This window comes from Psammomys obesus, unplaced genomic scaffold (assembly GCF_907164565.1).
Source record: "Psammomys obesus unplaced genomic scaffold, mPsaObe1.curated_primary_1811, whole genome shotgun sequence".
In the NCBI taxonomy this organism is placed as follows: Eukaryota; Metazoa; Chordata; class Mammalia; order Rodentia; family Muridae; genus Psammomys; species Psammomys obesus.
In genome coordinates, this window is record NW_026590677.1 from 5,884,008 (window position 1) to 5,910,721 (window position 26,714).

Here is a 26,714-nt window from a genome sequence, read left to right on the forward strand (position 1 = left end):
ACCGAACCCTTTGTTGCCCCTTGTCATTCCTGTGGATGGGAAAACATCCTGCAAGCTTGGAAGGAGAACTAACTGGGCAATCCTATCTCCAGGGGAAATGGAAAATACTCCTTGCGGACAAGAACAAAGAACTTGAAGCCCTTCAGTATAATCTTGATCTATTATTCCAGGATGGATAATAAGCCCCTTTAGGGTAAGAGAGGAGCGTCCGAGTATCAGGCCAACACTTCCCTCGGGCAGAGGGCCCTCAAACTCAACTGGAACGGGCTGAACACCCAATTGGGGCATCAATAAGAACTGGGAGGTGGAACAGAGGTCCAATCCTGCTGATCCTCCTGTTGCTCTACAGCTGGATAGACCCTCCTGCTGACTGTTTGTGTCTCATATTTTTTGGGGCCCTGGGATCTGGGGCCCTGAAATCCGTTTTTTGGAATATTCTCATTCCTCTCATTAGGGGGGGCTTCATGCTGAATAAGTTTTCCCTGAATATCCCTAACTGAGCGACATTCATTGGCCCAATGATTACCTTTCCTACATTTGGGGCACAGTCCTGGAAGTTTCTTTTGTGCAGTAGCATGGCAATCTCGCTTCAAATGGCCTGGTTTACCACAGCTATAGCAGGTTTTATTGCTTCCTGGACCTGAACGGCTCTTGCTCTGCAGGATAGCCGCTGCAAGGCCAGCATTGGTAAGTGGGCCTCCAAGTCCTCGGCAGATCTTTATCCAATCTGTAAGCCCTTTGTTCCTTCTAGGAGTAATGACTGTCTTACATTCTGGGGAAGCATTTTCATATACCAACTGTTCTATCATTGGCCTGACTCGCTCCGGATCTCCAAATATTCTACCTGCTGCTTCTGTCATTCTGGCCACAAATTCTGAGAATGGCTCCTGAGGGCCTTGTATAATCTTTGTCAGGTGTCCTCCAGCCTCGCCTTTCTTTGAGAGGGCTTTCCATGCTTTAATAGCAGCCGCAGAAATCTGGCCATATGCCCCAGGGTCATAATTGGTTTGATTGTGTACAAATTGGCCTTGCCCTGTCAGATGATCGAAGGTCCACTGTCGTTGGGCACCTTCCACATGGGAGTTGACTCCCGCTTGGGTCTGAGAGGCGTCATGCCATAGGGCTTTCCATTCTAAGTATTGGCCCATATTAGGAAGAGCGGCCTTTACAGTATTTTGCCAATCCCTCGGAGTCATAGCCACGCCAGCAAGCCTCTCAAGCTGCATAATTGTGAAGTTAGCATCCACTCCATATTTATTAACTGATTCAGCAAGCTCTTTAACAAGGGGGTATTCTACTGGTGCATATGTGCGACCCCCGTCTGCAGCCTCAAAAACAGGAAAAGCCTGAAAAAGTTTTCTTTTGTCCTCTTTTGAAAAAAAAAGAGTCCGATATCCCTACCAGGGGAGCCGAGCCATGTCTTTCCACATAGGGTGGAGGGGCGCTAGGGGCTGATGAGAAAGCCCCATGAACTCTATTTATTGACCCTCCTTTATGTACCCTACCTGGTGGCGGCGACTGTTTATCAGGGTGGTATCTCTCTTCCTCATAACGAGCCGCCTCCTCCTCTAAGTCCTCCTCCTCAGAGGGACTCAGCTCCTCAGATTCAGAATTATCAAGCCCCAATGCCTCCAATTCTTTTATTGGATAGAGAGGCTTCTTTTTTGGGTTTTTCCTTCCCCTTTCACCTTTCTCTCCCAGGGCGTCCTTTCCCTTGTCTATCCTGTCTGTGGACTTACCGTCCACAGACGGGTCTTTTTTCTTAAAGACGTCTTTCTCTTTTTCTTTAAGGGCCCTTAACCTTCTATCCCGTTCTGTTTCTGACATGCTGTCTTGTATTTCCTCTAACACCCCTTGGCCGGCTGCCACAGAGAAGCGGCACTTCCTATCTTCTAAGCAAGATTTTACTAAAATCCACAATGACCTAGTTCCAACTTTTAGCTTCCCATCTTTTTCCTCCCTCCGTAAATCACCTTCTAGCTTATCCCAGGAAGCAAGCGTCAGCGACCCTGAACATACAAACCAGGGAGCAATGCGATCGATTTCTCTAATAAATCCTTCCAACTTTCTTTTTGAAAGCTTTAGTTCATGCTGTTTTAAAAGTGACTGAAGTGCCGTGATCACCGAGTGTGAAGCTCCCATGCTGCTCCCTTATCTACGAGAGAAACTGACGCAGGGAGGCGGGGCTTATTTAGTCCATCTAACAATACCCAACGGCACATCAAAGGCGGGACACCACGGCTTATCTAGTCTGTCTGACCCTGCCCAACGGCGGCGAGCCTTTTAGCAAGAATATTTGTGGAAGCAAAATAAAACCAAAAGAAGGAGAACGAGCGCTACTATTACAATAGGGAAAGCTACAAGGGCTCCTGCCAATTGGGGTGAAAGATGAGACAATTCAAGACCAGGCATGTCTTTCAGAACTTACCTTAGCGCTGCAGTTCTTAATCCTCCCCGCGAGCGGGGGGGTCTCCTCAGGGCCGGTGGTGAAAAGCTTCCCCGGCTTTCCTGGGTTTCGGCACCAGTTGTTGCAACCCGCGTGGTCGTCTCGCCAGCAAGAACGCACACGGGCAATAGGATCCTTCTGCAGCAAGCTTTATTGCAGTCAATTGATTAGAGGAGGAAGACCCCAACCCCCAGAATGGTGCTGCTTAAATACCCCCTGCGGCGGCGTGTACTCCGCTGGTTGGCTGCTTGCCCATTGCCCCTTGTGACGCCCCGGTCTGGGCAGTAACGCCCGGGGCTGGGCAGTGACTTGGCGCACTTTTGCAACTGGCAGATGCGCTCTATTACTTGTTCACTAGGGCTGAGGCCTGATGTCGGCGCCATTTCGTAATGGCGATTGCATTCTCTCGGCTCTCCACAAACACTATTGAAATTATTCTCAAAACTTAATGTAGTCTTTATCAAAATTTCATTGGTAGTTTAGCTAAAATTAAAATCTGGTTCTGAAATACATGAAGAATCGAAAGGCTGAAAACTGTGAAATAGAAAGAAGAAATGGGGCAGAGAATATATATGAAACTAGTATTTCACAATTTCCTTAAAGGCATTATTCAGTGACCCCATATTTTCTTGGTCCTATTTCTTGAACATGTCACCCTGGAGACCAACCAATTAATATAAGTGACTTTGGAAAACATATTGATATGAAAATTAAACCACTGACTAGTGAAAAGAAAACATCATTGGAGTACATATTTCCAAACGTACCATGAAGTTAGAGTTATCAGATTTGTGGTGCATTTATAAGGATGTAGATTTGAACAAAATGGATAACATTGAAGTTCTAGAGTTAAATACATATATTTCTGCCCAATTAATTTGTTCATGAGGGAAAAAAAACCCTCAGTAAAAATAGAATGTTCTGTTCCAGAAAAGATTTCGATAAATTGAAAAATCCATGTGAAAAAACAAATTCTGTCACAGGTGTATCCAGCACCTTATCCCTTAGTTGGTCCCTAACCGACTCAAATTTATTCCTCTTCTTTATCTTTTTGTTTGTTTGCTTTTTCATTTGTTTAGTTTGTTTTTTGCGATATGGTTTCTCTGTTTAATCTTGGCTGTCCTGGACTTCTTTTGTAGACCAGGCTGGCCTTGAACTCACAGATCCACTTGCCTCTAACTCTCTGAATTGTTGGGATTATAGGAGTTCACCACCACACCCATCTACATAGATTCTTTTAAATGTACAATGAAGTAATGAACACAGAGGATAAAGTTTTATCCTTGTGAAACATTAGGAACATGTAAATGTTAAACACAATGAGTGATTACTTACACCAGCTAAGATAAAAAAATAAGGGATAATAATATTTGAAAACATAGAACATCACATAACTGATGATTAATGAAGAAACTGGAAACCTTGTTGATTGCTGGTTAAAATACAAAACTGTTCAGCAGCTGTAAATACTTTTGTATATCAATACTAGCACTCACAAGTAAAAAGCCACCAATTATACACCAATGGCCCACATGTAATATATTGGTACTGTAAGACTATAACAGAAATGACAGTTTTTGTTTTCTGGCAGTGTTGTACTCATCACTGCAAAGTCCTAAACATACCTTGTGCATTTATGGTGATGTGTAAATAAGTAAACAAAAAGTATAGCATACATAGCTATGTATGGTATCATTTTATAATGGCAATGATAAGTAACTCAATGATTTAGGTATTTGATACTTTGTATAATCATTATTTTAGAGCATATTTTGGTTATTTGTTAAAAATTATAATTTAAAACACTATGAAAACTAATAGTGACTGAGTGATTGTGACATTATGTATAAGACCTGTGCATTCTCAAGACAGAAAAAAATCCCAGTGGGGTGAGGAGAAAATAGGTACAAAATCCCACCAGAAGCTAAGAAGAAAGAAGGAGAGAGAAAAAGAGAGACTGAATGAATTGTATTTTAATGTGTCTTAAACTGCTGGTAGGTTGACCATAATTTAGGGCAGGCCCCACTTCCAAGAATATTTGAGAAATGCAAAATGTATGCAATGAGTTTTAAAAAGATAAGAAAAATGAAGAGAACTTGAAATTGTATGTGTAGGGAGGTGATAGTGAATCTGGAAGAAATAGGAAGAGTGAGTTAATAAAATCAAAATACATTGTATGAAGGAATTAACAGTCTATATTTAGAAGAATGTATTCTTATATATATTCATAAAGACATACAATAACAATCAGTGAAAAGCAAATCATAAATTAGAAGGACAGCATGGAGGAATATGTGCAAGGATTTGGTCAAAGGAAAGTAATAGGATAAATGTTATAATATAATCTCAATAATAAAAAATATATAAAATTCCAAACATGTTAATAAAATTGTTAGTTTTAAAATCACAGCTACATCCTATCCAGCATGTATTGTCACTTGAGTGTTTTATCTTTGCCATTCTGATGGGTGTAAGGTGAAATCTCAGTGCTGTTTTGATTTGCCTTCATCTGATGACTGAGGACAATGAACATTTCTATAGGTATTTCTTTGACATTTTATATTCCAATACAGAGAATTCTCTGTTTAGCTCTGTACCTCATTTTTTAATTGGATTACTTGATTTCCTGCTTTTTAACTTTATTTTTCTTTTTATATTCTGGATAGTATCCCTCTGTCAGATATAGGGTTGGTGAAGATTTTTTCCCAGTCTGTAAGTTGTCGTTTTGAACTGACAACAGGGTCCTTTGCTTTACAGAAGCTTTTTATTTTATGAGGTCCTATTTGTTGATTGTTGATATTAGAGCCTGTGCTGTTGGTGTTCTTTTCAGGAAGTTGTCTCCTGTGCCAATGAGTTCAAGTCTCATCCCAACTTTTCCTTGCAACAGATTTAGTGTGTCTGGTTTTATGTTGAGGTCTTTGAACCACTAGGAGTTTAGTTTTGTGCAGGGTGTAATATATGGATCTATTTGCATTTTTCTGCATGTAGAAATCAAGCTAGACAAGCAACATTTGTTGAAGATGTCTTTTTTCCATTGTATGGTTTAGGCTTCTTTGTCAAAACCAAGTATCCATATATGTATGGGTTTATTGCTGGAGAGGATGTGGACAATTAGGAACCTCTGCCATTGCTGTTAGGAAAGGAAACTTGTACAACCATTTTGGAAATCAATCTGGCATTTTCTCAGACAATTAGGAATACTGATTCATTAGATATAGCTAGAGGGCCTCTGAAAGACTCTACCCAACAGTGTATCAAAGCAGATGCTGAGACTCATAACCAAACTTTGGGCAGAGTGCAGAGAATCATATGAAAGAAGGGGGAGTTAGTAATACCTGGAGAGGACCCAGGAGCTCCACAAGGAGAGCAACAGAACCAAAATATCTGGGCACAGAGGTCTTTTCTGAGACTGGTACTCCAACCAAGACCATTAATGGAGATAACCTAGAATCTTTGCTCAGATGTAGCCCATGGCAGCTCAGTATCCAAGTGGATAAGTGGTAAGAGGAAAATGGACTGTCTCTTACATGAACTCAGTGGCTGGCTCTTTGACCAACCCCCTGGGGTGGAGCAGCCTTACTGGCCACGGAGGAGTACATTGTAGCTAGTCCTGATGAGAAGTTAGGGCCAGATGAAAGGGAGGAGGTCCTTCCCTATCAGTGGACTTGGAGAGGTGCATGGGAGGAGATGAGGGAGGGAAGGTGGAGTTGGGAGGGCATCAGGAAGGGGACAAAATCTGGAATAATATGTAATTAATGTAAATATATATATATATATATATATATATATATATATATATATATATATATACCTCCAGCTATACCACTCCTGGGCATATATCCAAAATATGCTCAATTACACAATAAGGACATTTGCTCAGTCATGTTCATAACAGCTTTATTCATAATAGCCAGAATGTGAAAACAACCCAAGTGTCCCTCAGTGGAGGAATGGATACAGAAATTGTGGTACATTTACACAATGGAATACTACTCAGCAATTAAAAACAAGAAAATCATGAAATCTGTAGGCAAATGGTGGGATCTAGAAAAGATCATCCTGAGTGAAGTATCCCAGAAGGAGAAAGACACAAACGGTATATACTCACTCATATATATATATATATATATATATATATATATATATATATATATATATAATATACTAAAATCTGTAAACCTAAAGAAGCTAAGCAAGAAGGAAGACCCTGGGTAGGCTAATCAATCCTCACTCTGAAAGACAAATGGGATGGACATCGGAAGAAGAAGAAAGCTGGAAACAGGCAAGAAGCCTACCACAGAAGGCCTATGAAATACTCTACCCTTCAGTGTATCAAAGCAGATGCTGAAACACATAACCAAATTTAGGGCAGAGTGTATGGAATCTTATGAAAGAAGGGTTATATAGTCAGACATGGAGAGGACAGGAGCTCCACAAGGAGAGCAACAGAACCAAAAATTCTGGACATAATGGTGTTTTATCTAACTGATACTCCAACCAAGGACCATTCATGAATATAACCTAGAACTCCTGTTCAGATGTAGCTCATGGCAGCCCTGTATCCAAATGGGTTCCCTAGTAATGGGAAAAGGGATGGTCTGTGACATGAGCTAAGTGGCTGGCTCTTTGATCACCTCTCCCTGAGGATGAAGTAGCCTTGCCAAGCCAGGGAATGAGGGAGGGAGCTACAGCTGGGATACAATGTGAATAAACTGTAAAAGACGCACAAGTTAACAACAAGGACATCTGCTCAACCGTATTTGTAGCAGCTGTATTTGTAATAGCCAGAACCTGGAAACAGCCCAGATGCCCCTCTTTTGAGGAATGGATACAGAAATTGAGGTACATCTACACAATGGAATATTACTCAGCGATAAAAAAAAAAATAAGGAAATCATGAAATTTGCCAGCAAATTGTGGTTACTGGAAAAGATCAACCTGAGTGAGGTTTCCCAACAGCAGAAAGACACACATGATATATACTCACTTATAAGGATATTAGACATAAAATATAGGATAAACATACTAACATCTGTACACCTAAGGATGCTAATCAGGAAAGAGGACTCTGGCTAAGATGCTCAATCCCCAATTAAAAAGGCAAAGAGGATGGACATCGGAAGAGGGAGAAAACAGGGAACAGGACAGGGGCCTACCACAGAGGTTTTCTGAAAGGCTCTACTCTGCAGGGTATCGGGGCAGATGCTAAGACTTATAGTGAATCTTTGGACACAGTTCAGGGAACCTTATGAAAGGAGTGGGAGATGTAAGATCTGTAGAGAACAGGAGCTCCACAAGGACAGCAACAGATCCAAAAATTCTGTGCAGAGGGGTCTCTTCTAAAACTGATACTCCAGGCAAGGTCCACTCATGGAGATGGCTTGAAACCCCTGCACAGATGTAGCCCATGGCAGTTCAGTGTCCAAGTGGGATCCATAGTAATGGGGACAGGGACTATCTCTGACAGGATCTGATTGGCCTGCTCTTTGATCACCTCTGCCTGAGGGGGGAGCAACCTTGCCAGGCCACAGAAGAAGACAATGCAGCCACTCCTGATGAGACTTGATAGACTAGGATCAGAGGGAAGGGGAGGAAGACCTCCTTTATCAGTTGAATGGGAGAGGGACATGAGTGGGCAAGAGAGATGGTGGGACTGGGAGGGGAGGAAAGAGAGGTACATGGCCGATAAAAAATGATTAAACTGTAATTAATAAAAATAAAAATAGAGAATGTTAAAAAAATAAAATTTTAATAAGAAAATCACACCTACAGTCAAATTATTCAAGATGAATGCTCAAATGAAAAAAAAAATGTCCATCACAGAGTAATCACTTTAAAAATGATCAATATTAAAAATATCTTTGAGGGAGTATTAGCAACAAGTCACTATGGACCATTAATTGAAGCAATCAGCAACATCAGTCTATATTAATATCAAATGTTAGAGACAGAGAGATGGTTCTGCAGGAAAAATCATTAGCTAAAAAATGTGCAATCTAACTTGGAAATACAGAATCACATGAATGTGGAAGGAGAGAACAGTCTGCACAAAGTAGTCTTCTGACCTGAAAATGCTTGTTGTGGCATATAAGAATTCTCACATACATATATTATATATGTATTCACATGCAAGCCCACAATAGTATTATACGACAAAGTAAATTCATAACAATGGTATTTATTATAATGAGAATATATTTTATTTCCAAAGTCAATAATCTTTAATGTCACCTTAAACTCTAATCTTACACATATTTTAAAAGAACACTGGAGTAGGAGCTGGAAAGATGGCCTAGTTGTGAAGACAATTCATAGCTCTTGCAGGAGACCAAAGTTCAATTCCTAGTAGTATCTCATTGGCATTTCAGAGATCTGATGCCCTCTTTCTGTTATCTGTTTGTACCTTCATTTATCTGGTGCACTTAAACTCACATAGACATATACATATACACAGAAAAAAAGAATTCCATTGAGTGGCTCTTTGACCCCCCCCCCCCGCAAGGGAGGAGCAGTCCTGCGAGGCCACAGAGGAGGACTTTGCAGCCAGTCCTGAAGATCCCTGATAAAACAGTGTCAGAGGAAAGGGGAGGAGGGATACAGTTGGGATACAGAGTTAATAAAATGTAAATAATAATAATAATAATAATAATAATAATAATGAAAACTGAAAAAAAGAAAAAAGAATGCAGTATAATATATAACTGTATGGGACCTGATATTAAAATAAGTATGGATGCTCAATGTTTTGCTATTGAAAAGTGCTTTAAATATACTATTATTTAATATATATATATATTAAGGTGCCACTTAATATAAATCAGTGGGACTGGCTTCTTTGTCAGGCAAATAATCTTACAATAGCTCCCCTATCTCCTGGACAGTCAGAGCATAGGGTTCCACATGAAACACAATTCACTAATTTTGCCTGATCAATTATTTCTAGCTCTGCACATATTTTGACTTTGCAATATCAGCATAAGACTCCTTTATTTGAAAAATAAGCATCTCACAAGGAAAAGTTTGTAAAACTAGGGAAATCACATGAAGAGTAATAGTAACTTGTTCAACCTCACTGTTTGCTTAAGAAAAGTCAAATAAAGCAACCTTAAATTAAAAACAGGAAAACCCAGCAGAAAGAGAGGTTGTGAAATGGTGAAAGATTTTAGAAGAAGATGAAGAAAAGCAAAAACAAATTAAATCGTTCCAAAATAATTCATTTTCAGTTTGGATAATATCCACGTAATTTTTTCCTATAAATTAATCATATAAAAGTCCCAGAATGTGATAACTCTTGTTTCAAAGCAATATTGTGCTTCCTAAATAGAATATTGCAGAAATCTAAAACTGTGGTATACTACAAAAAAAGATTAATTTGAGACTCAACTTGATAATTTTATTACTGTGAAATATAAAATAAAATCAACCTTCACTTTAATTATATGTAAAGAAGAAGTATGATTACCTGCACAGATAATAATTGGAAAAATGAAAATACATTATTTTGTTATCTGACAGATAGAAAGCTAGCCTGCTTAAACTGTTCACTCCTTGTATACTAAATGTAACAAATTAGTTACTGTAATGTTATCAAAATCTCACAGTAAAATGCTAGAAGAAAAGGATGACATTTCCCCAATGGAATGTTATATTTCCTTTTTTTCTGTTGGTATTCAGGCAAACAAGGAAAATTTGTGAAAGCTGCTTTTGAGAATTTTTATCATGATAATAACATAATGGCATCAGGGCAAAGTGGCAAATTACTGGAGGTTTCAGTCTAGTACAGAAAGCATTAGAGCTATGAAAATAATATGATGCTTATTTTTTATCCCGATGTAAGTCCATTGGCTAATAAATGCCCTTTTAGTGCTGAAGCAATAGGACTTTTCTGGATTTTAGATATTAATGACTACCATGGATATTTGCAACAGCAAATTGCATTCAGAGATTTGGGTCTACCCAATCAGCCACAGATTGCGCACACTTCAGCAGAATTGGCAGTCATCCAGGACTACTCAAATGTCTAAATTGTAGGCTGGCCAGCTCAAATCTAAGCTAAGGCCAAGTTTTCAAGCCCCAGATACTTAAAACTGAAAAATTCTAGAGTATTTTTTAAACTATCAAAATTTGAATTTCTAAATAAAGGAAGAATGTGTATACTCTTGTTTGAGTGTCCAGTTGCCAAATGACTGGCACAAATATCACCATATCTATGTAAACTGTTAGGAAAAGTTATGTATTTTTCTATTTCATCCCCAAGCAAGTTTTGCAAGAGGAAGCCAAAAGTCTTGGGCAATGAAATTAACAAAGTATAATTTTGTTTTGTTCCTGCTATAAAAATTCCTTTGATGTGTCCTAAGTTCATATTGAATTAATTTAATGTTTTTCATCCATACCATAAATACTTTCAAATTATGAACACTGGATGAATAGAGTTTGATATTAACTAAAGTGGGTATAGATGATTGTCACGCTGACAAGCTCTGAAATCACTGAAGAGATAAGGCTCTCTGTATATCTGTGACAGGTTATCTAGCTTTAAGTTAGTTTGCAGTTATGTTCCATGAACTAAAGTTCTGGACTAAATAAGAAGGAAAAGGTAATGGGAGTACAAACATTTATTCTCTGCTTTCTGACTGTGAATAAAATATGAAGTTCCCTTATGTCCCTGCCACTGTAATTTATCCACAATAATACACATAACCTGGAACTATGAACAAAAATAAATCTTTCTTCCTTAAGTTTCTTTCTTCAGGGCAAAAGCAAAAACAACTAATACAACCACATTGAGATGATAAGGTGTTAACTTCCATCATTTCATTTTTCATTGTACTTTAAATCTGCCTCCTATGAAAAGTTTTACACATAATAGAACCATGACACTTGATGAATATACCTGAAATTTCATGTCATTGTCATAAATCAACAGACCCTTAGCATTTAATCAAATTTTATACTATTAAACTGAATGAGTGTTCGGTTTATCCACTTCCTAATTTGGGCATTAAGGGGAAATTATGAAGGGGCAAAAATGAAATTCTATAAGTATTTTAGACATAAGTGAAATATCTTTACTTTTGATACAATGTAATATTAAATCAACTTAATAGAGAATATGAAAGGAAAAGGAAATGAGACTATTCAATGAATGGTATGAGAGAACAAATGGAAAAGGAAAATAAATACTAGGTGGCTGGAATCTGTAATAATAGTAGAAAATTTTCTATGAAAAGACATGTTATAACGACCTACAAACTTAAAAGAGATAAGAGGTGGAATTACTGCTTTAATCACATGAACCTGGAATATCTTAATTACTCATTGGGAAAAAAGAGAAGTATTTAATGACAAATCAGATAAGTTTAAACCCAAAAAATGATGATGAAAAGAAAACCTCTGTAATCTCAAATTAGGCACCATTCTCCTTGTAGTTGATTCCTCCCCCCCCCAAAAAAAAAAAAATCTCATGTATTAATAAAGGATGAAAAAATTGCAAAGGCTTCAAGAAACCAGCAACTTATTGAAGTATTCAGTGAATATTTAGGAAGAACATTCTGGGTGAAATAGAGATTCAGGTTGAAAGCAAAAAACACTCTGAGTTGAAGCAGGTATAGTTGAAACCAAATCTAGATTGTCATAGAACAGTATATATGTTCTACAATTTTCTAGCAAAATGAGTGATTACAAGCAAAAAGAATGGCTCTAATTACTCTCATTTTATCTTTGCATTGTAGATACATATATTCAATTATCAAGATTTTTATCAAATACATAACAGAATTATTTTATCTCAGTTGGCAAAATAAAAAATAACCAATATAGTTTTAAAACTTATACTTGGAAAACAGGATTTTGAAACTAAATAAATATAAAACTGTTTTGGTAGTCAGTAGACCTTTAAAATTTTCCCTTTATTATTTTAAAGACGTTAGTTATTGGACAATATCATATATGAATAGAGTGGATTCAGGTTACTTTCTTTATCTACCCTTCATTATCTACCTTCATTATCTGCCAAGATCCTGTCACCATGTATGTCTCTTTGCAAGATTCATTACTTTTCGTTGTGTTAATTGGGACCATCTGTATGACAGTTGTAGTAGAACTGGCCATCGGAGTCTGGTGGGGTCACTGGCAGAGACACAAGTGAAGCCACTGACTTCACTTTATTTATTATTTCACTTTTGAAATAATAAATAAATAAATAAATAGATAAAGAAATAAATAAATAAAAGTCTTTTCAAGTGTTAACAGGAAATAATGAATGGAACAGAAAGGTCAAATTAGGATGCGGTTGGGGTGGCAGGAGAAGAAAGAATGATGAGAATAAGTGATATAAATAGCCTTTAGAAAGAGTCACATGAGAGCCCAAGATGGTTGTGACCAGAGTGCACCTTATCTGAGGGGTACAAGATCCAAAACTCTGAAATTGGTTTGTGGAGAGCAGCTGAAGCTAAAACATTGATGCTGAGGCTTCCTCAGAGAGAGGGGACAACCCATGAATTGAGAGGTCAGCCATGGACATCCTCACGGTCTGAGAGTGGTGAATAATCAACACCCCTGCACTTCCCGTTGCCCTAAGCATGGTTTTCTAGCATCTGTAAGAGTCTCCCAGCAGGCATCTGTACCTGCCTCCCAGGTTGGCTGCAGCACCAGGCCTCTGTACTGGCCTCACAAGACTGCAGACTGCTGTACAAGCCTCCCAGTGCTTCTTAGCAGGCAGCTGTATGAGCCTTCCAGGTCTGCTGCAGTGGCAGCGTGGCAACTAAACATAACAGGGGCCTCCATGCTTGGTGGATATCTCAAGTGCAGGCCTCCCTGCCCAGTAGACAAACAGTGGACACCAATGATCTGATAGATCTACACTCTCATTTGCCCCAGTAGGCGCTAAACTGAGAGTAGGGAACAGGAGAACCCAGGTGCTTTCCTATTAGGCCTGCTAGCATGTGAGTGTACTTTCATGTGAATGCATGCAGAGCCACAAATCCAGGGTCCCTCTGCACTATCAGCCACACATTAGAGCCATCCCAGCCAGAGCCACACTGTAGGCAACATAGGGATCCTAGGGACAGCATTCTCAACACTGAAGCTCCTGTTCTGTGGGTCTAACAGTGGAGTACAGGCAAACAATTTCTGAAGCCCAGACAGATCTGAATACCAGGAGAACAGTACTATGGGCCTGTAGGCCACTGAGGCATTCAGGGCACCTGCACAAGGCATTGTACACAAGAACAGTGCAAGAACCTGGAATGATCCTGCTCTTCAGCTCCACATCTACAGGCTCTAGCACTCTTTCCTTCAAGGCACACTTCCACGCACACATCCTTGCTTGAGTCCATGTGTCTGCAACCTTTCTCCCTTAACTACAGCTGAAACACCAACATCCACTCTCAATCAAGTGGACCTCTCTCATCTTCCTGAAGAATATTCCAGACATCAGAAAAACATGAACATACTCTGAATTACAGACCTCAGGAACGAATAGCCAAGGTTACAAATAAGTAAATGGCTAGAGGTGGACGTAAGTACACATCCAGCAAAAATCAGGACACCATGGGTTCACAGCAAACCCCAAAATAAACAGATATGCCAATTAATTGGAAACACAGGAAAATTCTCTGAAATCTATACTTATCCAGATATTAAAGGCACATAAAGAGGAAAACAACAAATCTCCAAAAGAAATGAAGGCAAATACAACCAAACAAATAGAGACACAGGCAGTGGCATAAAGAAAGGAAACAAACAAACAAAAAAATAGAGGCCATCATGGAAAGACAGGAATCCACATTCAAACAGATAAAAAATGATGCAAGACATGAAAACAGAATTAGAATCAATATAGAAAACATAAACAGAGGAAACCCAGGAGCTGGAAAACTTAGAGAAAAGATCAAGAACACAAAGGTAAGAATCACCAACTGAATACAAAAGAGGGAAGACAGAATCTAAGGTGCTGAAGATACACTTGCAGAAATTGATACATCTCTCAAAGAAAAAGTAAAGTCAGAAAAGTTTCAAACACAAAACATCCAAGAAATCGAAGAGACCATGAAAAGACAAACTCTAAGAATAATAAGAATAGACAAAAAGGAAGATTCCATGCTCCAAGCTCTAGAAAATATTTTCAAGAAAAGCATAGAAGAAAATATTCCCAACTTAAAGAAAGAGATATCCATAAACATAAAAGAGGCTTACAGAATACCATATAGACAAGACCAGAAAAAAAGCACCTCACATCACATAATAGTCAAAACACTAAATATACAGAACAAAGAAAAAAATATTAAAAGCAGCAATAGGAAAAAGCCAAGTAACATATAAAGGTAGACCTGTCAGAATCAAACCAGTCATTTGAAAAAAAAACAAAAACAAAAACTATGAAAGCTAGAAGGGCCTGGGCAAACGTCATGCGGACTCTAAGGGACCACAGATACCAGTCCAGACTACTATACCCAGCAAGGCTTTCAATCAACATAGTTGGAGAAAACAAAATATTCCATGACAAAACTAAACTCAAATAATATCTACACAGCAACCCAGTCCTACAGAAGATACTAGAAGGCAAACTCCAATTCAATAAAAAGTACACCCAAGAAAACACAGTATATAGATAACTTCCCAACAAAACAATTAAAAGAAAACAAGCACTGAAACACAGTAACACCCCCAACTCCACAATAAAAGGAATCAACATTCATTCATCACTATTATCTATGAACATCAATGAACTCAACTCTCCAATAAAAAGACACTAAAAGAATGGCTGCAGAAATAGGATCCAACATTCCGATGCATCCAAGAAACACATCTCTGCAACAAGAAAAATACTACCTTAGAGTAGAAGGCTGGAAAAATATTTTTCAAGCAAATGGACCCAGAGAACAAGCTGGAGTAGCCACCCAAATATCTAATAAACTTAACTTTCACCAAAATTAATCAAATAGATGAAGAGGGGCACTTCATTCTTATCAAGGGAAAAATCCACCAGGAGGACAACACAATCCCAAATATCTATGCCACTAATACTAGAGCACCTGCATTTGTAAATGAAACATTATTAAAGCTTAAATCACACATAGATCCCAATACCTTAATAGTGGGAGACATCAACACTCCACTCTCATCAAGGGACAAATTATCTAGACAGAAGCTAAATAGGGAAATAATAACACTTACAAAGTTCTTAAATAAAATGGACCTAATAGCTATCTACAGAGCTTTTCACCCAAAGTCAAAAGTGTATAGCTCCCTTTTAGCACCCCATGGAACCTTTTCTTTTTTTAAAATTTTTTACTTAACTTTTATTAATTATACTTTATTCATTTTGTAGGCCCCCATAAGCTCCTCCCTCCTCCCCTCCCAGTCCTACCCTCCCCCCTTTCTGCATGCATGCCCCTTCCCAAGTCCACTGATAGGGGAGGTCCTCCTCTCCTTCTTTCTGATCTTAGTCTACCAGTTCTCATCAGAAGTGGCTGTATTGTCAGGGTTCTAGGTTATCTCCACAGATAGTCCTTGGTTGGAGTATGAGTCTCTGGGAAGTTCCCTGTGTTCAAATTTTCTTGTTCTGTTGCTCTCCTTGTGGAGTTCCTGTCCTCTCCAGCTCTTACTATTTCCCACTTCTTACATAAATTTCCATTCATGGAGTGGGGGGGCAGCAAGATGGTGGTGCCGAGAGAACACTGTGTCTGAGAAGCAGGACAACACTCTCCGTGCAGCGACCAGGAGACTGAACTCTGGGCCCTAAAACTACAGCTATCATATTTCCCAGGTGAGGGGACGTTCCCACAGCATGGGAATCGGTCAGGTCCACTCTTGGGCCACACAGCTAGAACCCGGAAGAGATACCAGGTAATGCAGACTTTGGGTCTCCGGGCTGGAGCCACAAGCCTGCGTGTCGTGATCACTTTCCCAAGCTGATTGGTGGGCACAAGGGTGCCAGTGACTGGGAGTCCCAGTCGCAAGAAAACCCCACGGGAAGGAAAGTTGTGAGACTGGTCACAGGGTCACCCAGTCTTTCCCTGGAAGGTTTCGCTGACCACAGGTACCTGGCACCATCACAACTGGAGTTCCCGCCTTGCAGAGAGCAGCTGCACACCCAGCTCGAAATCCCTACTCCCTCTTCGGAGGAGGCAGGAGGCGTCCAGCAGAATCTGCCACAGACCACATTGTCTGTACCCCAACCCAAGATCAGGGCTGAGAAAACCCAATCCTTTCGGGCACTCCCCCAAACGCCTCCATAACCCTGCCGCAGCAGAGGAGAAGTATAAAGAGGTGCACAGTGGCTTCACAGTGCCAGAACTCCAGTGCTGTCCAGTGCTGCTGGCTACTCCTAGCAAACAAACTTCAGCTCGGGATCTGGGACTCTGGTCATTCAACACATCCCGAGATTCTCCTGGGTCCAGCACAATAAGGTCTAGCACCAAGTCCTATCAATGGCGCCCGCCCCACGGCCCCTGGCAGAGAAACCCCAGCTCAGGATCAGACTGAGAAGTCCCAACCACTTCTGGCACTCCCCTGAGAGCACCGCAATAAGCTTGCCCTAGTGGAGGGGAGGTCAGAGGGGAAGGACAGAGAGGCAGCCTGCCACAGGACACAGCACCCCCTCTCCAGCACACCCAGCGGCCTTTAGCCGAGAAACCCAAGCTCTGTATCTGAGGACACTCAACCCTACCTGGTACTCTCTCAGGATCAGCAAACATAGGTTCTTCCGCAGGCTGCTTCTGGCAGAGAGATCTGGGCCCTGGATCTGGGATTGAGAACACTCAACCTAACTCTTTCCCGTGCTACCCCAGGACGAGTCAACATAACCCTTACTGGCAGAGGGAAAGGAAAGAGAGGCAGCACACAGGAAAGGTGGACACCGAGTCCTGCGGCCACAGTGTCACAGAGCTGACTGTTAGCCAACCTTCGCATTTGCCGAAGCAGGACCAAATCAGAGAGTAGAGAGCAAGGGGAACCCCTGTGCATTCCAACTGGTCCTGCAAGAGAGTGAGCGAGCCTTCTAGGGAGAGTTTGCCCCAGACCCAGGGCCTCTCCACAGAAGCAACCAGACGAGATCCCTGCCAACCACACCCTTGGGTGGCATCATAGGGATTCTTGGGATAGCAACCTCAAAGTTGAAGCCTCTGCCTTGTGGGTCCACCAGTGTAATCCAGGCAAACAATCCCTGGATCTCAGACAAAACTGCATAATAGTGGCCTGCAGGCCACTGCAATAGTCAAAGAATCAGAGCATGCACACTGCGCCCACTAAAAGCGCATGCGAATAGCGCCAGGGTCACATTCCTTACTTAGGCAAAACTGAAACCACAACACACACTCACAAAACAGTGAACCTCTCTCATATTCCTGAAAAAAAAACAGTCCAGAAAACAAAAAGAGACAATCATAGCCTGAATAACAAACTCGAGGAACAAACAGTGAGGGTTATAAATAACCAGATGGCTAGAGGCAGACGTAAGAACACTCCCAACAAAAATCAGGACATAATGACCTCATCAGCAACACCACAAAACAATGGACACTTCATTTCACTAGATATACAAGAAAACGACCTCAAAACTATGTTTCTCCAGCTATTAGAGGCCCATAATGATGAAATGAACAAAGCTCTCAGAGAAATAGCCAAAGAAATCGAGACAAACTAAGAAGAAGCAAATCGAGCTGTCAGAGAAATGACCATGAAAATTGAGGCAAACAAAGAAGAAATGCACAAAGTTCTCAAAGAAATGTCCACACGAAAAAAGACAAATAAAGAAGAAATAAACAAAGCTCTCATAGAAATACAGGCAATTATAGCCAAAGAAGTAGAGAGACAATTAGTGGTACACAGAGAGGAAACAGACAAAAAAATAGAAGCTGTCATTGAAAAGCAGGACTCCACATTGAAACAGATGAAGGAAATGGTGCAAGACATGAAAACAGAATTAGAATCAATGAAGAAAACACAAATAGAAAAAAAAAAAAAACAGGAGCTGGAGAACATAGAGAAAAGATCGGGAACTACAAAGGTAAGCATCACCAACAGAATACAAGAGATGGAAGAAAGAATTTCAGGAGCCAAAGATACACTTGTGGAAATTGACACGGCTCTCAAAGAAAAAAATAAAATCAGAAAAGTTCCAAACACAAAACATCCAAGAAATCGAGGACACCATGAAAAGACAAAATCTAAGAATAATAGGAGTAGGAAAAAAGAAGACATCAGGCTCAAAGGTCCGCAAATTATTTTCAAGAAAATTATAGAAGTAAACTTTCCCAACTTAAAGGAGGAGATGGCCATAAACATACAAGAGGCCTACAGAACACCAATTAGACTAGACCAGAAAAGAAATTCTTCACGTCTCATCATAGTCAAAACACTGAACCTACAGAACAAGAAAAAAATTCTAAAAGCAGCAAGGGAAAAGGCTAAGTAATATATGAAAGTAGACCTATCAGAATCACACCAGATTTCTCAACAGAAACTATGAAAGCCTGGACAGAAACCATACAGTCCATAAGGGACCACAGATTCCAACCCAGACTACTATGCCCAGTAAAACTTTCAATCAACATAGATGGAGAATTCAAAATATTCCATGAAAAAAAAAAAAACAAATTTAAACAACATCTACATAGTAACCCAGCTCTACAGAAGTTACTAGAAGGAAACTCCAAACCAAAGAAAACAACTACATAGAAGGAAACAGAGGAAATAGATAACTACACAAAAAAAAACAAAAACAAACAAAAAAAAAAAAAACAAATGAATACAAGCAATGAAACTCAGTGACAACACCAACCCCACATCAAAAGAAAGTAAAAATTGTTGGTCACTAGTATCTATCAACATCAACGGACTCAACTCCCCAATAAAAAGACACAGGCTAACAGAATGGTTGCAGGAACAGGATCCAACATTCTGTTGCATGCAAGAAACAAACCTATGCAACAAAGATAAACACTACCTCAGAGTAAAGGGCTGGAAAAATGTCTTTCAAGCAAATGGTTCCAAAAAACAAGCTGGATAGCCATCCTAATATCTAATAAAATAGACTTTCAACCCAAGTTAATCAAAAAAGATAAGGAGGGCCACTATATTGTCATCAAAGGAAAAATCCACCAAGAGGACATCACAATTTTGAATATCTATGCCCCAAATACAAGAGCAACTACATTCGGAAATGAAACAATATTAAAGCTTAAATCACACATTGATCCTAATACCTTAAGTGTGGGAGACTACAACACTCCACTCTCACCAAGGGACAGATCAACTGGACAGAAAACAAATAGGGAAATAAAAACACTTACAGAGTTGCTAAATCAAATGGACCTAATAGATGTCTACAGATCTTTTCATCCAAACTCAAAAGAGTATACCTTCTTTTCAGCACCACATGGAACCTTCTCCAAAATAGACCATATAGTTGGTCATAAAACAAGCCTTAACAGATACAAAATGATTGAAAGAATACCTTGTATTCTATCTGACCACCATGGACTAAAGCTGGACCTCAACAAAAACAGAAATAACAACAAGCCGACACACACATGGAAACTGAACAACTTGTTACTCAATGACAGTTGGGTTAAGGAAGAAATAAAGAAAGAAATTAAAGACTTCCTAGAATTCAATGAGAATGAAGGCACAACATACCCAAATTTATGGGACATATTGAAAGCAGTGCTCAGAGGAAAATTTATAACACTAAGTGCCTGAAAGAAGAAATTCGTAACATCACATACAAACAACTTAATGGCCCAACTGAAAACTCTAGGAAAAAAGATGCAGAAACACCCAAGAGGAGCAGAAGTCTGGAAATAATCAAACTCAGGGCTGAAATCAAACAATTAGAAACAAATAAAACTATTCCTAGAATCAATGAAACAAAAAGCTGGTTCTTTGAGAAAATCAACAAGATAGACAAACCCTTAGCCAAACTAACTAAAAAGCAGAGAGAATCTATCCAAATCAGCAAAATCAGAAATGAAAAGGATGACATAACTACAGACGCTGAGGAAATTCAAACAATCATTAGGTCATACTACAAAAGCCTATATTTCACAAAATTTGAAAACCTAAATGAAATGGACAATTTTTTTTTGATAGATTCTGTCTTCCAACATTAAGTCAAGATCAGGTAGAAAGACTGAATAGCCCTATATTCCCCAAGGAAATTGAAGCAGTCATTCACAGTCTCCCCTCCAAAAAACGCCCTGGGCCAGATGGTTTCAGCACGGAATTCTAACACCAATTCTCCTCAAACTATTCCACAAAATAGAAACAGAAGGAACATTACCAAACTCATTCTATGAAGCCACAGTCACCTTGGTACCTAAACCTCACAAAGACTCAACAAAGAAAGAGAATTTCAGGCCAATCTCCCTTATGAACTTTGATGCAAAAGTACTTAACAAAATGCTTGCAAACTGACTACAAGAACACATCAAAGATATGATCCACTATGACCAAGTAGGCTTCATCCCAGGTATGCAGGGGAGGTGCAATATACAGAAATCCATCAATGTGATCCACCATATTAACAAACTGAAAGAAAAAAACCACATGATCATCTCCCTAAGTGCTGAAAAAGCATTTGACAAAATCCAACATCCATTCATGTTTAAAGTATTGGAGAGATCAGGGATACAAGGCACATATCTAAACAGCAAGCCTATAGCCATCATCAAACTCAATGGAGAGAAACTTAAATCATTCCCACTGAAAAAAGGGACAAAGCAAGGCTGCCCACTCTCTCCATACCTCTTCAACATAGTACTTGAAGTCCTAGCCAGAGCAATAACACAACTAAAGGAGATCAAGGGGACACAAATCAGAAAGGAAGAAGTCAAAGTGTCATTATTTGCAGATGATATGATAGTATACATAAGCAACCCCAAAAATTAAACCAGAGAACTCTTCAAGATGATAAACACCTTCAGCAAAGTGGCAGGATACAAAATCAACTCAAAAAAGTCAGAAGGCCTCATGTATACCAAAGACAAAAGGGCCGAGAAAGAAATAAGGGAAACAATACAATCACAATAGCCACTAATAACATAAAGTACCTTGGGGTGACACTAACAAAGCAAGTGAAAGACCTGTTTGAGAAAAACTTCAAGTCTCTGAAGAAAGAAATTGAGGAAGCTCTCAGAAATTGGAAAGATCTCCCATGCTCATGGATTGGTAGGATTAACATTGTGAAAATGGTCATCCTGCCAAAAGCAATCTACAGATTCAATGCAATTCCAATCAAAATACCAACTCAATTCTTTATAGACCTTGAAAAAAGGACTTGCAGCTTCATATGGAATAAAAAAAACCCAGACTCTCCAAAACAATCCTGTACAACAACAGATCATCTCGAGGTATCTCCATCCCTCATCTCAAGATGTCCTACAGAGCAATAGTAAGAAAAACTGCATGGTGTTGGCAAGGAGGATCAATGGAACCGCACAGAAGACCCAGAAATAAACCAACACACCTATGAATACTCAATTTTGGACAAAGAGGCCAAATCCATTCAATGGAAAAAAAATAGCATCTTCAACAAATGGTACTGGTCCAACTGGATGTCTACATGCAGAAAAATGAAAATAGATCCATATTTATCACCCTGCACAAAACTAAAGTCCAAGTGGATCAAAGACCTCAACATAAAACCAGATACTCTAAATCTGTTAGAAGAAAAAGTGGGGAACAGCCTAGATCTCATTGGCACAGGAGACAACTTCCTGAACAGAACACCATCAGCACAGGCTCTAAGAGCAACAATCAATAAATGGGACCTCATGAAACTGAAAAGCTTCTGTAAAGCAAAGGACACAGTCATCAAAACAAAACGACTGCCTACAGATTGGGAAAGAATCTTCAATAACCCTTTATCTGACAGAGGACTAATATCGAGTATATACAAAGAAATAAAGAAGTTGAAAAGCAGCAAACCAAGTAATCCAATTAAAAAATGGAGAACAGAGCTAAACAGAGAATTCTCGACAGAGGAATATGGAATGGCAGAGAAACACTTAAAGAAATGCTCAAAGTCATTAGTCATCAAAGAAATGCAAACCAAAATGACCCTGAGATTTCACCTTACACCCATCAGAATGGCCAAGATGAAAAATTCAAGTGACAACACATGCTGGAGAGGTTGTGGAGAAAGGGGAACACTCCTCCACTGCTGGTGGGAATGTAAACTGTTACAATCACTCTGGAAATCAATCTGGTGCTTTCTAAGACAATTAGGAATAGTGCTTCCTCAAGACCCAGCTGTACCACTGCTAGGTATATACCCAAACTTTGCTCAAATACACAAAAGGGATACTTGCTCAACCATGTTTATACCATCTTTATTTGTAATAGCCAGAACCTGGAAACAACCCAGATGTCCATCAGCGGAGGAATGGGTACAGAAATTGTGGTATTTTTACACAATGGAATACTACTCAGCAATCAAAAGGGAGGAAATCATGAAATTTGCAAGCAAATGGTAGGATCTAGAAAAGATCATTCTGAGTGAACTATCCCAGAAGGAGAAAGACAAAAACAGTATATACTCACTTATATAGACCTATAAGATATGACAAACATAATGAAATCTATACACCTTAAAAAGATAATCAGGAGAGCGGACAAGGGGTAAGATGATCAATCCTCATTTAGAAAGACAGATGGGATGTGCATTGAACATATGACATGAGTCGACTGATCTCATCTGAAAGAATCTAACTGGCAGTGTATCAAAGCAGATACAAAAACTCATGACCAAACCTTTGGCAGTGTACAGGGAATCATATGAAAGAAGGGGAGTTAGTATGATGGGGAAAGGATAGGAGTTCCACAGGGACCAAATATAGCTGGGCACAGGGTCTTTTCTGAGACTGACATTCAACCAAGGACCATGTGTGGATATAACCTAGAACCTCTGCTCAGATGTAGCCTGTGGTAGCTCAGTAACCAATTGGTTTCCCATAGTGAGGGGAACAAGGACTATTTCTAACAGCAACTAATGCCTGGCTCTTTGACCTCCCCACCCCCCAAGGGAGGAGCAGTCCTGTTAGGCCATAGAGGAGGGCTTTGTTGCCAGTTCTGAAGATACCTGATAAAACAGGATCAGATGAATGGGAGGAGGTCTCCCCTATCAGTGGACTTGGAAAGGGGCACAGTGGAGATGAGGGAGGGAGGATGGGACTGGGAGGGAATCAGGGAGTGGGACATGGCTGGGATATAGAGTTAATAAAATGTAACTGATAAGAAAAAAATAAAATAAAATAAAAATTCCATTCACTCTGTCTGTCAGTTGGACATCAGGCTCAGCATCTCTTTTGAAGGTCTGCATGGCAGAGGCTTTCAGAGGCTCTCTGTGGCAGGTTCCGAGGTTGTTTACTGTTTTCTTCTTCTGGCTTTCAGAGGCCCTCTGTAGCAGGTTCCTGTTTTCTTTTTCTTCTGATGTCCATCCTCTTTGCCTTTCAGGGTGGGGATTGATCATTTTGTTAGGGTCCTCTCTTTTGCTTAGTTTGTTTAAATATACAGATTTTAGTGGGTTTATTCTATGTTGTATGTGTATATGAGTGAGTATATACCGTGTGTGTCTTTTTGCTTCTGGGACAACTCACTCAGGTTGTTCCTTTCCAGGTCCCACCATTTACCTGCAAATTTCATGATTTCCTTATTTTTCATTGCTGAAAAATTCATTTCATTTCAATACTCCATTGTATAGATGTACCACAGTTTTTGCATCCATTTTTCAGTTGAGGGGCATATGGGCTGTTTCCAGCTTCTGGCTATTACAAATAAAGCTGCTACAAACATGGTTGAGCAAATGTCCTTTTTGTGTACTTGCGCCTCTTTTGGATATATACCTCGAGAGGTATGGCTGGATCTTGAAGTAGTGCTCATCCTAGTTGTCTGAGAAAGTGCCAGATTGATTTCCAGAGTGGATGTACAAGTTTACATTCCCACCAGCAGTGGAGAAGGTTTCCCCTTTCTCCACAACCGCTCCAGCATGTGTTGTCACTTGAGTTTTTGATATTGGCCATTCTGATGGGTGCAAGGTGAAATCACAGGGTTGTTTTGATTTGCATTTCCCTAATGGCTAATGAGGTTGAGCATTTCTTTTTAGTGCTTCTCTGCCATTTGATATTCCTCTACAGAGAATTCTCTCTTTAGCTCTGTTCCCCATTTTTTAATTGGATTACTTGGCTTGCTGATTTTCAGCTTCTTTAGGTCTTCATATATACTGGATATGAGTCCTCTGTCAGATAAAGGGTTGTTGATGATTCTTTCCCAATCTGTAGGCAGTCGCTTTGTTTTGATGACGGGGTCCTTTGCTTTACAGAAGCTTTTCAATTTCATGAGGTCTCATTTATTGATTGTTGCTCTTAGAGCCTTGCTATTGGTGTTCTGTTCCGGAAGATTTCTAATGTACCAATGAGTTCTAGGGTATTCCCCAATTTTTTCTAGCCGATTTAACGTGTCTGGATTTATGTTGAGGCCTTTGATCCACTTGGACTTCAGTTTTGTGCAAGGTGATAAGTATGGATCTATTTTCATTTTTCTACATGTAGACATCCAGTTGGACCAACACCATTTGTTGAAGATGTTATCTTTTTTCCATTGTATGGTTTTGGCATCTTTGTCAAAAATCAGGTGTCCGTCAATGTGTGGGTTTATTTCTGGGTCTTCTCTTCAATTCCGTTGATCCACCATTCTGTTTCTATGCCAGTACCATGCAGCTTTTATAACTGTTGCTCTATAGTACAGCTTGAGATCAGGAATGGAGATACCTCCAAAAGATCTTTTATTGTAGAGGATTGTTTTAGCAATTCTCATTTGCTTGTTATTCCATACGAAGTTGAGAATTTTTCTTTCCAGGTCTGTAAATAATTGTGTTGGCATTTTGATGGGAATTGCATTAAATCTGTAGATTGCTTTTGGTAAAATGACCATTTTTACTGTGTTAATCCTGCCCAGCCATGAGCATGGGAGATCTTTCCATCTTCTCATATCTTCTTCTAATTCTTTCTTCAGAGACTTGAAATTTTTTTCACACAAGTCTATTCCCCAAATAGAAACTGAAAGAACAAAACCACATGATAATCTCCCTAGATGCTGAAAAAGCATTTGACAAAATCCAACATCCATTCATGTTTAAAGTATTGGAGAGATCAAGGATACAAGGTACGTATCTAAACATAGTAAAGGCGATATAGAGTAAGCCTATAGCCAACATCAAACTGAACGGAGAGAAACTTAAAGCAATCCCACTGAAATCAGGGACAAGACAAGGCTGCCCACTCTCTCCATATCTCTTCAACAGAGTGCTGGAAGTCCTTGCTAGAGCAATAAGACAGGTGAAGGAGATCAAGGGGATACAGATGGGAAAGGAAGAAGTCAAATTATGACTATTTGCAGATGATATGATAGTATACATGAGTGACCCTAAAAACTGTACCAGGGAACTCCTATAGCTGATAACACATTCAGCAAAGTGGCCAAATACAATTAGCTCAAAAAAATCAGTAACACTCCTGTATACAAAAGACAAAAGGGCAGAGAAAGAAATTAGAGAAACAACACCTTTCACAATAGCCACAAATGACAGAAAGTACCTTGGTGTAACCTTAACCAAGGAAGTCAAAGACTTTTATGAACCTTTTCAAAAATAGACCACATAGTCAGGTACAAAGCAAGGCCTCAACAGATACAAGAAGATCATAATAATTTCTTGTATCCTATCAACAACAACAGAAATAATATAAATCCAACATAAACATGGAAACTAAACAACTCTCTACTCAGTGATGGCTTGCTCAGGGAAGATAGGCAAACAGAAATTATAGACTGCCTAAAATTCAATGAAAATGAAGACACAATTACCCAAAATTATGGGACACAACGAAAGCAGTGTGAAAAGGAAAGTTCATAGCCCTAAGCTCTTTCTGAAAGCAGTCAGAGATATCTCATACAAGCCACTTAACTGCTCACATAAAAACTCTAGGGGAAAAAAATAAGTCAAATATATCTAGGAGGAGAAGGCACTCACAAATATTCAAATTAATGAATTAGAAACAAAGAAAACAATTCAAGGAATCAATGTTACCAAGAGCTGGTTCTTTAAGAAAATCAACAAGATAGAAACCCCCTTTGCCAAACTCACTAAAAGGCAGAGAGAAACTATCCAAATTAACAAAATCAGAAAAGAAAAGGAGGTCATAAGAATAGACACGGAGGAAATCCAAACAATCATTTGTTCTTACAAAAGTCTAAACCACACAAAGACCCA

The 26,714-nt window shown here is 39.4% G+C and overlaps 1 protein-coding gene across 1 annotated transcript; it reads right to left on the minus strand.

The window, feature by feature from the left end:
• Nucleotides 1-215: 215 nt before the first annotated feature.
• LOC129677651 (igE-binding protein-like) lies at nt 216-2,142 on the minus strand. The gene is given in 2 exon segments (XM_055608298.1): nt 216-1,382; nt 1,384-2,142. Coding segments are annotated over 2 exon segments (1,854 nt in total). The 3' UTR covers nt 216-287.
• Between the last annotated feature and the right edge of the window lie 24,572 nt (nt 2,143-26,714).